At 34.1% G+C, this 14,123-nt stretch overlaps 3 protein-coding genes across 10 annotated transcripts; all 3 read left to right on the top strand.

Annotated features, from left to right (window-relative positions):
- Positions 1-217: 217 nt before the first annotated feature.
- Positions 218-3,111, top strand: LOC112712013 (protein DETOXIFICATION 12). Its single transcript, XM_025764780.2, has 7 exons — positions 218-619; positions 958-1,502; positions 1,593-1,679; positions 1,752-1,808; positions 1,910-2,148; positions 2,367-2,572; positions 2,819-3,111. Exons 1-7 carry the CDS (start codon positions 356-358, stop codon positions 2,879-2,881), a joined length of 1,461 nt encoding a protein of 486 aa, XP_025620565.1. The 5' UTR covers positions 218-355; the 3' UTR covers positions 2,882-3,111.
- A 741-nt stretch (positions 3,112-3,852) lies between these two features.
- On the top strand, positions 3,853-6,789 carry LOC112712016 (protein DETOXIFICATION 12). The gene is made up of 7 exons (XM_025764787.3): positions 3,853-4,161; positions 4,601-5,145; positions 5,231-5,317; positions 5,448-5,504; positions 5,594-5,832; positions 5,921-6,126; positions 6,371-6,789. The coding sequence occupies exons 1-7, from the start codon at positions 3,925-3,927 to the stop codon at positions 6,431-6,433; spliced, it is 1,434 nt and encodes a 477-aa protein (XP_025620572.1). The 5' UTR covers positions 3,853-3,924; the 3' UTR covers positions 6,434-6,789.
- A 485-nt stretch (positions 6,790-7,274) lies between these two features.
- Positions 7,275-13,900, top strand: LOC112712017 (protein DETOXIFICATION 14). Of its 8 annotated transcripts, none has more exons than XM_072203911.1 (8): positions 7,303-7,614; positions 7,698-8,242; positions 8,348-8,434; positions 8,586-8,642; positions 9,023-9,156; positions 9,238-9,261; positions 9,355-9,560; positions 10,164-10,375. In XM_072203911.1, the coding sequence occupies exons 1-8, from the start codon at positions 7,366-7,368 to the stop codon at positions 10,224-10,226; spliced, it is 1,365 nt and encodes a 454-aa protein (XP_072060012.1). In that variant the 5' UTR covers positions 7,303-7,365; the 3' UTR covers positions 10,227-10,375. The 8 variants fall into 8 exon arrangements, 6 of the variants coding, with proteins under 6 accessions (XP_025620568.1, XP_072060013.1, XP_072060012.1 ...); XR_011866207.1 differs by having other exon boundaries at positions 7,304-7,614; positions 9,023-9,119; XM_025764783.3 differs by having other exon boundaries at positions 7,275-7,614; positions 9,023-9,261.
- Positions 13,901-14,123: the final 223 nt, after the last annotated feature.

The following is a 14,123-nucleotide window of genomic DNA, read 5'->3' on the forward strand; positions in this document are numbered from 1 at the left end:
TGGATGATTATTCTAAATAGTATAAATAGTAAATGAGATGTTCATTTTATAACTCAATAACCTATTGTACACATTATACAAATAGTCCATTGTCTCCCTACCGAAATCCTATAAAATATTGTCTAATATTGATAGAAAAAAAAAAGTTGATTTAACATTTTTTGTTAAAAGAATAACATGTACAGCACTAAATATATATGTATGGCCATTATTGATATGGTGATTAATATCCAGACATTATTTCCAACGACTTACTTGCAGAGTAGGTGACAGATTAAAGAAGACAAATTAAATTTTACCACATAAAAGAAAGAAAGAAAGAAAGAGGGAATCAAACTTGTGTGTGTTGTTCTATATGACTATGAACATGGAGGAGCCCCTACTGGCACCTAGAGAGAAAGAACTAGAGAGAAAAAGGAGAAGAGGAGTAACATGGAAAAGCTTAATCCAAGAACTGAAGAGTATTTGCATCATAGCAGGTCCTATGGTAGCTGTTACAGCCTTCCAGTATCTTCTACAGATTGTATCTATCATGATGGTTGGTCACCTTGGTGAGCTTTATCTCTCTGCCACCGCCTTAGCTTTCTCCCTTTCTACTGTCACTGGTTTCAGCCTTCTTGTAAGTTCTAACCTCCTCCACCATGCATTCTTCTTCCTTTTTCACCAAATCCAATTGTTTTCATATTGAAAAGAAGATAGAGTTGCCATTATGAATCTGAAACTTGTTCAATCTTCATTCTTCAATGCACATAAACTATAGGGTCATATCAATAAAGCATTAGTCTTTGTGAGGTCATGTTACATGGAATTATTATGACTTCAGTGAGGTCCATTTTGTACATGTCACTCTATATAAGAATACCAAATATGATTTGTAGTATGAATAAAGCATTGAATCTCTGGAATTAGTTGATTGATCTGTTTAACAACTATGAACTATCCCTTACATATGAACAGTTAGGGATGGCTAGTGGTCTGGAAACTACTTGTGGACAGGCTTATGGAGCTCAGCAATACCAAAGAATTGGAAAGCAAACATACACTGCCATCTTCTGTCTAATATTGGTGTCTGTTCCTCTGTGTTTCATTTGGATCAACATTGAACAGATACTAGTGTTCCTTGGTCAGGACCCTATGATTGCTCATGAAGCAGCAAAGTTCATGCTTTGGCTTGTTCCAGCACTTTTGGCATACTCAATTCTGCAGCCATTAGTTCGATACTTCCAAATGCAAAGCTTGCTTCTTCCTATGCTAATAACCTCTTGTGTAGTCTTTTGTGTCCACATACTTCTTTGTTGGGCATTGGTGTTCAAGACTCAACTCAAGAATGTTGGTGGTGCTTTATCATTTAGCATCTCAATCTGGTTGAATGTCATCATTCTTGGATTATACATGAGATACTCTTCAGCATGTGCCAAAACACGGGCTCCACTCTCCATGGACATATTCCAAGGAACTCGCGAGTTCTTTCGATTTGCAGTCCCTTCTGCAGTAATGATTTGGTGATATATATATATACACATCTCTCTTCAACTATAAATAGTTTCTTTTTTTCCAAGAGATTTCTGTAATAATTCAGTGTGTTCATGTAGTCTTGAATGGTGGTCATTTGAGCTGATAATCTTGCTATCTGGGCTGTTACCAAATCCACAACTTGAAACTTCAGTACTATCAGTTTGGTATGTTAGTTACTCTTGTTTGATCTTTTTGTTGTGATTGCACTAATATTCTGTGACTTTCTTTCTGTGCAGTCTTAATACCATTTCAACTGTGTATTGTATCCCTTTTGGAATTGGTGCTGCAGCAAGGTTCAGATCATAATTCACAAAAGCATTCATTCTACAAAATCCAAATGCATGTGTCAATGGAATCATGATTATTAATTCCGTGTGTATGGTGATGATGACAGCACAAGGATTTCAAATGAACTAGGAGCTGGGAATCCAGAGGCTGCCCGGATTGTGGTGATGGCAGCAATGTGTCTTGCAATGATGGAGACAAGTGTAGTAAGTGCAACTCTCTTCAGCTGCCGCCACATCTTTGGATATGTTTTCAGCAGTGAGAAGGAAGTTGTTGATTATGTAACTGTCATGGCTCCTTTGGTCTGTCTCTCAGTCATATTTGACAGCATGCAAGGTTTTCTTTCAGGTGATTTAATTAATAAATTATACTCTGCTGTCTCTTAAAAGAATATATGTATGAGACAAGGTTTACTTGAAGTTGATAGCTGAGAGCCGTTAGATAATTTAATTGATTTGACTAAATTTTCATATAACAGCTCTCAATTATCAACTTCACGTGAAGTCGACTATACATGAGTTTTTACCATGAGACATGATTCCTCATGATTTGTGTTTGGTCAATAGGGGTTGCTAGAGGTTGTGGATGGCAGCACTTAGGTGTTTATGTGAATCTTGGAGCATTCTACCTCTGTGGGATTCCGGCTGCTGCCACATTGGCATTTTGGGTGAAACTGAGAGGAATAGGACTTTGGGTTGGTATACAAACTGGATCTTTTCTTCAAGTTTCTCTACTTGCTATCATAACAAGTTGCATCAATTGGGAACAACAAGTATGTCCTCTACCCTCTTTCATTTATCTGTCTTGATAATGCATCAGTTGCATCATTTGATTTCCGGTGAAAATTCAGATGCAGATGACTTCACGTGAAGTTGATAGCTGAGAGTTATTAGATAAAAATTTAGTCAAATCAGTCAAATTATTTAACGACTCTGAGTTATTAACTTCATGTGAAGTCGACTGCACCTAAGTTTCTATCTTAATTCCCTTATAAAATTGTGTGGTCTTGATAATGCAGGCAATCAAAGCAAGAACGAGAATATTTGAGGGTCAATTTTCAGCAGACACTACATTGGTATGAGAAGCTGGTCATTTGTTGAATTTTGATGATGATTCATGAGTGTTAAGCCTTAAGAACATTTGACCAAGGAACGTGTGTTCATTTGAGAGGGTTAATTGAGCATGCAACCTGACACAATGACACGTCATATTATGGACGCCACGTGTCATCAAACAATCCCAAGGCCTTGTAACCGTTACCCCTCCGGAACTTGAAATCATATACAATAATATGCAGCTCTTCTTCAAATATATATAGTTGTTTAAAATCACAAATTACAAAACTATCCATAAACCTTGTCTCTATCAAACATATATAATCACGACTAAATAATAAAATTTTATAAATCTTGGTTTTAACTTTTAAACCATAATTTATAAATAAAATGAAAAAATTGTCCCAAATATGATTTAAGTGTTTTTGTAAATTTGAATGAATCTAACTCCGAAACGAAACATAAAGACAGACCAGTCACGAAGTCATGGGAAAATGATTTGATTTGACAAAGAATATATAAGTTTTTGTAAAATATTAAAATATAAAATATATATTAAAAATAAGTTTTTGTAAAAGAAATTAACAACAGAGAAGTAAGGAGAAACAACTGGCAGCCGTTAGCTGAAATATTATAACTATTAACTAGGACTAGTAAAATAAAATAAATATCTATGACTACGGCTAATAAATACGAATATCCAATATATAATATACAGTTATTAAAAGTAGGGTAAGAATCTGCAGAGGGAGTTGCAAGTAATTAATTGCACATTAGTATATATATATTGTCTTGCGGCAGAGTCACGGTAGCTCAAAGTCATAGATTACTCTATAATTAAATCTGTATAATCTCTCCGTATTCATCTAAAAATCGCAGATTCGAATTTCATTTTTAAGTTTGAAAAAAAAAAACTGCATATCATATATATATATATATATATATATATATATATATATATATATATATATATATATATATATAGTATGATGTATGAAGTTGATAGAAAGGCAGAAGAAAGAAGTGGGAAATTAAAGTGAGAGAGAGTAACATCATATATGATATCATAATGGAAGAGAGTCTTCTAGCGGCAAAGGAAAGATCATCATCATGGACATGGAAGAAAGGTTACAAAGAAGAAATGAAGAGGATATGTGAGATAGCAGGGCCCATGGTGGTAGTGATAGCTTCTCAGTATCTGTTGCAGGTGGTTTCAACCATGATGGTTGGTCACCTTGGCGAGCTTGCTCTCTCAAGCTCTTCTTTGGCCATATCCCTCTCTGGTGTCACCGGTTTCAGCCTCCTTGTAAGCTTCTACTTTTCTTTTCTTTAATGAATCAATATCTTGGTATGATAGTTTAATCTAACATCTCATGTAACTACATTCATTTGTTCTGATTTAACATCTAATGTCTTCTTCATATGAGTAGTCCTTTTAAGAGAAAAGGGAAAAATTCTGCAAATTTATTTATTTTATTACACTATTGTTTTGTTATTATTAGGCGGGGCCTTTAGTGTTTGAACTCTTCTAACTGTTTTTGGTTGATTCTCATTCATTGTGGACATTAATCCACGCAATTCCCATATTGGTAATATGCAATTTTTGGACGTAAGAGACATGAATATATGATAGTTCTTCAGAATATCTTTTTAAATTCTATATAAGAAAAGTAAAATCCACTTGCCAGATATATCTTAGTAGTAAGAATAAATTACCAAAATTTTGAATTCGAGAATGGGAACAGATGGGGATGGCGAGTGGACTGGAAACTATATGTGGACAGGCTTATGGAGCAGAACAATACCAAAGAATTGGAATGCAAACATACACTGCCATCTTTTCTCTCATATTGGTGTGTGTTCCCCTCTCTATTCTTTGGATCAACATTGAACAGATACTAGTCTTCCTAGGCCAGGACCCTCTCATTGCTCATGAAGCAGCCAAGTTCATCATATGGCTTATTCCAGCACCTTTTGCATACGCAATTCTGCAGCCGTTAGTTCGATATTTCCAAATCCAAAGCTTGCTTCTTCCCATGCTTGTAAGTTCTTGTGTCACTCTATTCCTCCATATACCTCTTTGTTGGCTCTTGGTGTTCAAGGCTGGACTCAATAGTGCTGGTGGAGCATTAGCAGTTAGCATTTCAATCTGGTGCAATGTCATTTTTCTTGGATTATTCATGAGATACTCTCCATCATGTGCAAAAACACGCGCTCCGATTTCTCTGGAGATGTTCCGAGGAATTGGGGAGTTTTTTCGCTTTGCTGTCCCTTCTGCAGTAATGATTTGGTAATATATATGATCTCTTCTTGTTCAACCTGTTATCAATTATTCAACTCAAACTGCTTACATTTGTTTATGTCTGTGAATGTAGCCTTGAATGGTGGTCATATGAGTTGCTTATCTTGCTGTCTGGGCTGTTACCAAACCCACAACTTGAGACTTCAGTTTTATCTGTTTGGTATGTTAGTTAAACCTTTTTTCTTTGTTCTTTTATCTTTGCCACAAATAGTTTATATTCATGAGTGTTTACTAGTTTCACAACTTAAAAATTGTGATTTTAATTCATTATTTTTTTCATTTTTCTGCAGTCTTAATACAATTTCAACTCTCTATACCATCCCTTTTGGAATTGGTGCTGCAGCAAGGTCTACATCTTAAACATATTCACTCTGCATATTTCAAATGGCAATGACATACTAATTGATCATACTTGTTTCTTCTCAAATGAATGTAGCACAAGAGTTTCAAATGAATTAGGAGCAGGGAAACCACTAGCTGCTCGTGTAGCCGTGCTGGCTGGAATGTCTCTTGCAGTAATTGAGACGAGTATAGTAAGCGCAACCCTCTTTTCGTGTCGCCACATTTATGGTTATGTTTTCAGCAACGAGGAGGAAGTTGTTGATTATGTCACTGTCATGGCTCCTCTGGTTTGTGTATCTGTTATACTAGATAGCCTACAAGGTGTTCTGACAGGTAAATTTTTTACCTTCATGTCTATCCTTAAGTAAAGTTTTTACTTTTTGCACAAGACATTGATTTTGTCCGACTTACTTTCGAATAGGGATTGCTAGAGGTTGTGGATGGCAGCACTTAGGAGTTTTTGTAAACCTAGGAGCTTTCTACCTCTGTGGGATTCCGGCTGCGGCTGCGTTGGCATTTTGGGTGAATCTGAAAGGAAAAGGACTTTGGATTGGAATACAAGTTGGTGCATTTGTTCAAACTGTTCTACTTGCTACCATTACAAGCTGCATAAATTGGGAACAACAGGTATGTTATGTAGCTTTGGAATCTAATAAGTACATTGATTTATCTTGGTGGTTGTTACTATTTAGATTTTGGTTAATACAGCTTAATGCCTTTGTTAAAAGGTGATACTTCCATTAAGACATTATCTGAATGGTTTACAATACCATCTTCACATGAAGACGTTTTCATAGAAGTAGCCACCTCTAATTCTACTTTATGCAATTTGATTCAATTGTATGGTCTGAAACTCTTAAATATGATGCAGGCAATCAAGGCAAGGAAGAGAATATTTGATGGTCAATTTTCAGAAGATAATATACTGATATGAGAAGCTAGTTATTGATGAAATGAAGATCAATTATAAATCTTCATTAGTGAGTGACTTGGAGATATTCCCTTCACTGGAATTTCAAAAATGTTTTCATGATAAAAGAGTTGTATATGTATACACTATATTAGTTCATCACACCTCATGCATTTTTATGTAACCATGTTGAAGTGATCACCCAAATTATGGAAATGAATGGAGTCATACAAGACAAGGGCATGTGAGTGTGTGGTTTAGCTCAGATCCTATGTACTTAGATGCCACAGAATCTCTCATAAAAACCAGAAGATATCAAGATAAACAATATTAATGTTGTATTAGATAAAATAAAATAAATAAGCCAAGTTGATTGAAAATCACAAGTCCACAACTCATCAAATGATACTAAAGTATATATTTTATAATAATAAATCATAAGATGTATCTGTAATTTTTTTTAATATACATAGATAACGGTTTAAGAAATTTGATTACTAAGAAATTTGTATATTACATGTGCCTAGTTCTCAATCTCCGAGATACATATCTTAGATAGGTAGTTGAGTTAGCCGATTTGAATTCTTCATAGCAACTACCAATCACAGAAGTTATGTTTATTAATTTTTTTCATTTTCATGGACACCTGTGATCTATTATTTTCAAATAAACAATAATTAAGTTATTTACCAATAGCACGTGACAAAAAAATAGTGTTATTTAAATGAAACAGTGATCAAGTGAAGCACTAACACCTTGATACATGCTATAGTGGAAGTCAATTAAATCTATGACTAGTGGTCCTCCAACCTTAAATTTCAGTAAAAGTCAATTTCATTACTTCTCTGGAGTATCCTCCAAGTTTAGCCTATATTAAAAAATTTCCTATAAAAGCAGCCAAAGCCTGTGTGTTTTAGGTATATCAGATATCAGTTTCAAGAACCTTCTTTTAAGACATGGAAGAGGGTCTCTTGTTGAAGCCAAAAGGAGAAGAAAAGGGTTCTTTAGGAACCATAACATGGAGTGTGTTGGCAAAAGAGATTAAGGGTGTTGGTTACTTAGCACTGCCTATGATAACTGTCAACTTATCAACCTATTTTCTTCAGATAATTTCAATTATGATGGTTGGTCATTTGGGAAAGCTTGCTCTCTCTAGCACAGCTATTGCTACCTCTCTTTGTGCTGTCTCTGGCTTCAGTGTTATTGTAACTATTCTTTCTCTTATCTCATACCATAGTCTTCAAGTTTTTGTTTTAGAATTAACTGTGTTTTTTGTTTTATCAAACAGTTTGGAATGTCATGTGCATTGGAAACTCTAGGTGGCCAAGCCTATGGAGCAAAGCAATATAGAAGATTTGGTGTTCAAATCTACACTTCTATTGTAGCTTTGAGTCTAGCTTGTGTTCCTCTCTCTCTTTTATGGATCTGCTTGGGGAAAATAATGGTTTTGTGTGGCCAAGACCCTTTGATTTCACAAGAAGCTGGAAAATTTGCTGTGTGCCTTATTCCTGCTCTATTTGCTTATGCTTCACTTCACACCCTCATTCGCTACTTTTTGATGCAGAGTTTGATCTTTCCTCTTGTTATGAGTTCTTGTGTCACTTTTTTCTTTCACATAGCTTTTTGTTGGATACTTGTTTTTCAGTTCCAACTAGGTAACTTAGGAGCAGCATTTTCTCTTGGCATTTCATATTGGTTGAATGTGATTTTGCTTGGACTATATATGAAATTCTCTGCTCAATGTGAAAAGACTCGTGCTCCAATCTCCATGGACCTATTCCATGGACTTGGAGAGTTCTTGTGCTATGCCGTTCCATCTGCTGGAATGATTTGGTTAGTTTCTTCCTCTAGAATCTGATCTTATTATATACACACATGCGTCTTTGCGCACGCTTATCAACCTTGATTTGTTTTTATTGTGTTTGATGATCAATGCAGCCTTGAATGGTGGTCGTTTGAGCTTCTCACTTTGCTTTCTGGGCTTCTACCAAATCCAGAGCTTGAAGCTTCGGTTCTGTCCATATGGTAAGTAGGACTTGATCATTGAGACATGAGAGATGTTTTTATGTTCTACAATCTCAATTGATATTGTTACTCATACTTCAATATTCATATTCATATCCATTCCATACTAGTTGTGCTAATGTGGTTTAAATGTTGAAATTTTTGTGGCTAGTTACTCAATCACCACAACAATCTATACAATGCCAGAAGCAATTGGTTCAGCAGCAAGGTTTTACTTTTATCATTATGTACATATTGTTTTAGGTTGAGGACTCTGGTGTAAAAGGGGGTGTGTCTTCTATACATGTAGAAATGTTGTGGCATTGTGAGATGATGACAGATGTTCATAGAAAAATAGATTCTGCGCTGTTATAAGTCATGTGCAGGACATGTTCACGTGATGAATGCTGAACACGTCCTGCACATGACCTGCAACAGCGCAGAATCTATTTTTCTATGAACATATGTCATCATCTCACAATACCACAACATTTCTACATGTATAGAAACCACACCCCCTTCTACATCAGAGTCCTCGCCATATATTAGTTATACATTTTCTTTCTTTTATCATTGATTTTTGTTGTCTTTTCTGGGTGATTCTTTTAGCACTAGAGTTTCAAATGCATTGGGAGCTGGAAGTCCAGGAGAAGCACGAGTGGCAGTCGTAGCTGCCATGACTCTTGCAGGCTCACAGGCTCTTTTGGTGAGCTCAATCATTTTTGGGTGCCGAAATATTATAGGTTATGTTTTTAGCTATGAACAGGATGTGTTGGATTATGTCACGGATATGGCTCCCTTAATATGTGTCTCTATTATATTAGACACTTTACATGGTACTCTTTCAGGTCGGCACTTTTCTTTTTCTTCTTGGTATTATTATTCAATGCACAATTCATGTCTTTTTATGAAATATAACACTTGATCATATTAATATATAGGTATTGCTAGAGGATGTGGTTGGCAGCAATTAGGAACATATGTGAACCTTGGAGCTTATTATATTTTAGGAATTCCACTTACTGCTATATTAGGTTTTTGGGTACAGTTGAGAGGCAAAGGCTTGTGGATTGGAATAATGAGTGGTGCCTTCTGCCAAACAATTCTACTTTCTCTCATTACAAGTTGTACAAATTGGGAAAAACAGGTTTGTCCTCCATCTTCTAGTTCTTAGGATGCCTTTAGTTTATTAGCTTCTTTTCTATTATTTAGAATGTTTTATTGGGTAGTTTTATGATAGATACCATAATTCTATGTCTGAAAGGTCTAGAGTTCCATTTTTGATGAATTCTAAAGTAAAAAAAATAGTATAAGACAAAAAAATAAAAGAAAAGAAAGCTTATGCAAAAATCAAGCAAATCCAAAAAAAGTTCTTACTTGAAAAAAATGTGAAAGATATAATTATTTATATTATATTCTTCTTTTAGTTGTTGGGATGAGTAATTTTATAAGAGAAATGAATGAGTATTTTTTAAAATAAAATAGTATAGGTCACTCATATTATTGACAAGTCATTCAAAAACTGATGTTTGATTCTATTAATTGTTGATAAAAATATTTTTAAGTTATTATTTCATATTATATATATTTTTTGTTTGCATTGATATAGTCCAACACATAATTTTAATTTTTTTTATTAAATAATGTTTTTTGGTTTTAAGAAATATGATATCAAAGCAAACAAATTTGATTATATTTATAGAGTTGCATCTAAAGTCATAATAAAATCTTTGATGGTCTTATATTACAGGCATTAAAGGCAAGAGAAAGAGTATTTGAAGGAAGATTTTTTGTGGAACATGCATTAGTGTGAAAGATTAAATTGGAGCAAATAGAATAAATTCTTTGAAGCTATATCATTGTCTATTTAGTACTTAATCAATATTAAATGTTTCAGTTTATATTTACTATGAAAATGTGTTAGCGTAATTATCATGTATGTATCCAAAGTAGTTATTATTATTATTATTATTATTATTATTATTATTATTATTATTATTAGAAGAACAAGAAGTATAAGGAGCCAATGGAGTATCTGTACAATGTGTATAATTGAGTTTAGGAATGTTCGATTCAGTAGGATACCAGATGTTTATTATCCCTAGTATCCTGATGGTTATTCTGAATAGTATGGGTGGATTGTATTTAAGAAATTAGTAGTATTTTATTTTAAATGTTCATTTTTTAATTCATATTAAACTAAATAAATAACTCATTATACACATTATACAAATACTCTATTGGCTTTCTAACCAGATTCTATTAGAGTAGTAGTTAAACTTTTAGTTTAATTATTGAGGTATTCTATTTTTAAACAACTGTTTCTTAGATGTACATCAAAATTAATTATTAATTAAAATATATATTAAAATATAAAATTTACATTAAAAATAAATTAAATTATATATTAAAATATAAAATATATATTAAAAATAAATTATATTATATATATATAAATATATTGTAACTAATTTTAATGTATAAATAATATTTTTAATTATCAAAATTAAAACGATTGAAACGGCTAAACAATTAAAAAAATATCAAAACAACTCAATTTTTTAACAAATTGATTTTGATAAATTGAAACCAGTTAGACTTATTAATTTAGTTGATAATTTAATTTAGGTTGAGTCTAATATATAATTAGATATCTCTATTAAAAATATAGAGATTAGTTCTATTTAAAATTTATATGTATATTAAAATTAACTATCAATATATAATATATATTGAAATATAAATATATATTAAAAATAAATTAAATTATATATATTTAATATTTATATATAAATATATTAATAATTGATTTTAGTGTAAAAATAGTATTTTTTTAAAACTTATTACCCTAATTTCAAAATTTGAGACAAAATAATTGAGACTAAAAAAAACTCAATATTTTAATAATTTCTTATTACGCATTGATTAATTGCAAAACGGGTAAGCGTTTGCATTCACAAGTTCACAACGGCGCCGTCATTTCCGTCCGGTGCAGTGAAGCCAGCGGCTGCGGCCTCAGAAGAAGAAGAGCGGTAGATTAAAGATGCCGGTGAGAGCGGAGAAGGAGCATCTGAACGTAGTGCTTGGTTCACACCTCGCCAATATCCATGAAACCCTACAGGTGCCGTTCTCTCTCTCCTTCCCTCCCCTTTTCTCTTCGCTTCCGCATGAATGCATGATCCTCACCCTTCCCTCATGCGGTTGATAGGTTTTGGATCAAACGGCTTCTTCTGCTTTGGACAGAGTCAGCTGGGATGACGTCATCAAAATGGGTGATGAAGTTCAAAAACAAGCTACCACAGGTTCACTCTTGACTCTTCTATTGGCCTTTCCCAATTTTATGCCTTTTGAGTTGATTATTCTGAAAGTTCATTCCTTTTTTTGGGTTTCCCTGTTTTAGTTTCGTGATCTTCTACAAAGATTTTAGGCAATAAATAAAATGCATGATTTTCAATAAAATCTATATCTTTTTTTCTTTAAATTATTTCTAGGTTAGGCTAGATGCCAATGCAGATAAATTTGATTACCTTTCAAAATAACCTGGGGTGGTTATCTGTTTCATTCTTTGCAAGTGAGATTGCAATAGTAAATCATTGGTAAGCTTTTCAAAGTTTATGTAACAGCATATGTTTATCTTTTCTGTTGCAGTTGGGATGCTGTGGACTGGAGAAAAACCAGGGGCAAAAGCAATTGAGGAGAATATGACAACATACTTCAACACGCTTCAAGGTTTTCTGTTGCTCTCCCATGCCAGTACTGTTGGTGCAGGGCCTACACTGTCTTCCAGTGTTCATGCATCTGTGAAGCAGGTTGTTGATTCCAGCTTCAGGTTGATGAAGGACACTGTCTCTTCATATGGTGAGCCTTCTCACCTTCTCCCTTATACACACCCAACATAGTTCATAGAAAAGAATGACAAATAGATAATTTGTGATGTTACAACAAACCCCATATCCAAGACATCAAATTATCTTCAATTACTTTGAGAAATTTGGCGAATAATTGTCTATGTAACATAACGATATCATCTGAGATGTTGACATTACTGTAACAAATTCTGGGAAGCTCAACATACCTCTTGATGTATCATAATACTTGTGTTTTGCTGCTGTCTGGTCTCTTGACTACACAGGATAAACACAGCTATCCAAAATAATATTCCAATTTGGTATACTAAAAGTGAATTAAGATTGATTTTGGCATTGGATAAGTTATATAGTTAAGGATACTCTCTCATGAAATGCTACTTTAGTACCTGACAGCTGTTAAGGTGACAAACAATATCATTGTCAACAAGGACAAAGTATGTGGTGGAATGAACTGTCTATTTAGCTTTATGCTATTGTGTCTTTAACTATTATGCATTAAGCTCTACTGCAAATAATTTTATATTGACATTATCATTCATCATCATCATCATCATCATTATCATCATCATCATCAATGGCGTGTATTAATTTAGTTTTTCTATATATATGTCAGATTATCTTGTTTCAACTCACTCCCACTTACCTTGAATTATTTCTCAAATCTTTCGGTGCAAAGCTGAAAACCTTACTTTATCTTGTAATGAACACTTAACAGGATCTCATTCTAAAGACCAGAAACTATCAGTTCCTCAATTGGTTGGTGCCGTGTGGGAAGCATGTGACGCCCTTAAAAAGACTCCGGCAACAAATATTACAGCAATTGGGCGCGCAATGACGCAGGTAGCAGTTTCAGTGAAGGACGTTCTTCGCGAGATGAAAGAACTAAAGCCAGACTCATCTGCTGTTTCAGACAACACAGCAGTAGGTGAGAGTTGTGCAGAAGCAACAGAGGATGAACCGCATGATGATAATTTGAGCGAAGGTGATCTGGGGAATGATTTGTCACCCGAAGAGATGAAAGTGGCTGAGAAAGCAATTGTGGTTGTATCTGATACGCTTTCAGTCATAAAAGAACTTATTCGCTCCATCACAGGGTTGCTTAAACTGGAGAAACCAAATGACAGTGGCAGTTTTGTGGATTCATTGGAGAAATTGTTGAAGCAGTGTCAAGAACTTGGTCGGCAGATTGATGACATTGGAGCTTGCCTCTATCCGCCACAAGAGATATCTGCTATAAAGGCAGCCACGAATGAAATCAGCTGCATCATTGAGGTTTTGCAAGCAGAGTTAGGAGGGCTTAAAGGTTCATCAGATGCATTTGTGGAGGTATGCAATGCTTTGAAGAGTTCATTGACACAGCTTGCCTCCGAAATAAGTAGTTCTAGTACTGCTGATATAGAAGCCAAAATCGAAAATATTACATTAAGCAATTAGTAGAGCTGATGTGTGTCCCGCTGCTTTTTCTTTTTTAGAGGTCTTTTTGGGGAGGGTGGGGAACATATTTATGTGCCACAATTTGATTATAAATGACACTTTTGTGAGGTATATATATACTTCTGTTGCTTGTCAACACCAGGTTTGAGCTTTAGACGATTATGGAATGCTATCATTGATAATATTTCTTCTGAATTATTAGGAAAAGAATTAGAGCTGGGGTTCAAAAATCAGATTTGTGATTTAATCTCAAGCAATAGGAATTATTCAGTTGTGTTTTTATCTTCAAATTGATACAATCAGAAGGTTGAAATTAAATATCTAACAGTAGCGGCGATGAAAATGTTGCTGTATTATGTTAAACGGAGGCCTCAGTACTTGAGGCATGTTACATGACACAATTGATC

Source organism: Arachis hypogaea, chromosome 9 (assembly GCF_003086295.3).
Source record: "Arachis hypogaea cultivar Tifrunner chromosome 9, arahy.Tifrunner.gnm2.J5K5, whole genome shotgun sequence".
In the NCBI taxonomy this organism is placed as follows: domain Eukaryota; kingdom Viridiplantae; phylum Streptophyta; class Magnoliopsida; order Fabales; family Fabaceae; genus Arachis; species Arachis hypogaea.

Excerpts from the sequence above, each read along its gene's own strand:
- LOC112712013 (XM_025764780.2), top strand. The coding sequence starts at position 356 with ATGACTATGAACATGGAGGAGCCCCTACTGGCACCTAGAGAGAAAGAA. Across the intron at positions 1,680-1,751 it reads ACTTCAGTACTATCAGTTTG|TCTTAATACCATTTCAACTG; the intron begins GTATGTTAGTTA and ends CTTTCTGTGCAG. Across the intron at positions 2,573-2,818 it reads GCATCAATTGGGAACAACAA|GCAATCAAAGCAAGAACGAG; the intron begins GTATGTCCTCTA and ends TTGATAATGCAG.
- LOC112712016 (XM_025764787.3), top strand. The coding sequence starts at position 3,925 with ATGGAAGAGAGTCTTCTAGCGGCAAAGGAAAGATCATCATCATGGACA. Across the intron at positions 5,318-5,447 it reads ACTTCAGTTTTATCTGTTTG|TCTTAATACAATTTCAACTC; the intron begins GTATGTTAGTTA and ends ATTTTTCTGCAG. Across the intron at positions 6,127-6,370 it reads GCATAAATTGGGAACAACAG|GCAATCAAGGCAAGGAAGAG; the intron begins GTATGTTATGTA and ends AATATGATGCAG.
- LOC112712017 (XM_025764783.3), top strand. The coding sequence starts at position 7,366 with ATGGAAGAGGGTCTCTTGTTGAAGCCAAAAGGAGAAGAAAAGGGTTCT. Across the intron at positions 7,615-7,697 it reads TCTCTGGCTTCAGTGTTATT|TTTGGAATGTCATGTGCATT; the intron begins GTAACTATTCTT and ends TTTATCAAACAG. Across the intron at positions 8,243-8,347 it reads CCATCTGCTGGAATGATTTG|CCTTGAATGGTGGTCGTTTG; the intron begins GTTAGTTTCTTC and ends TGATCAATGCAG.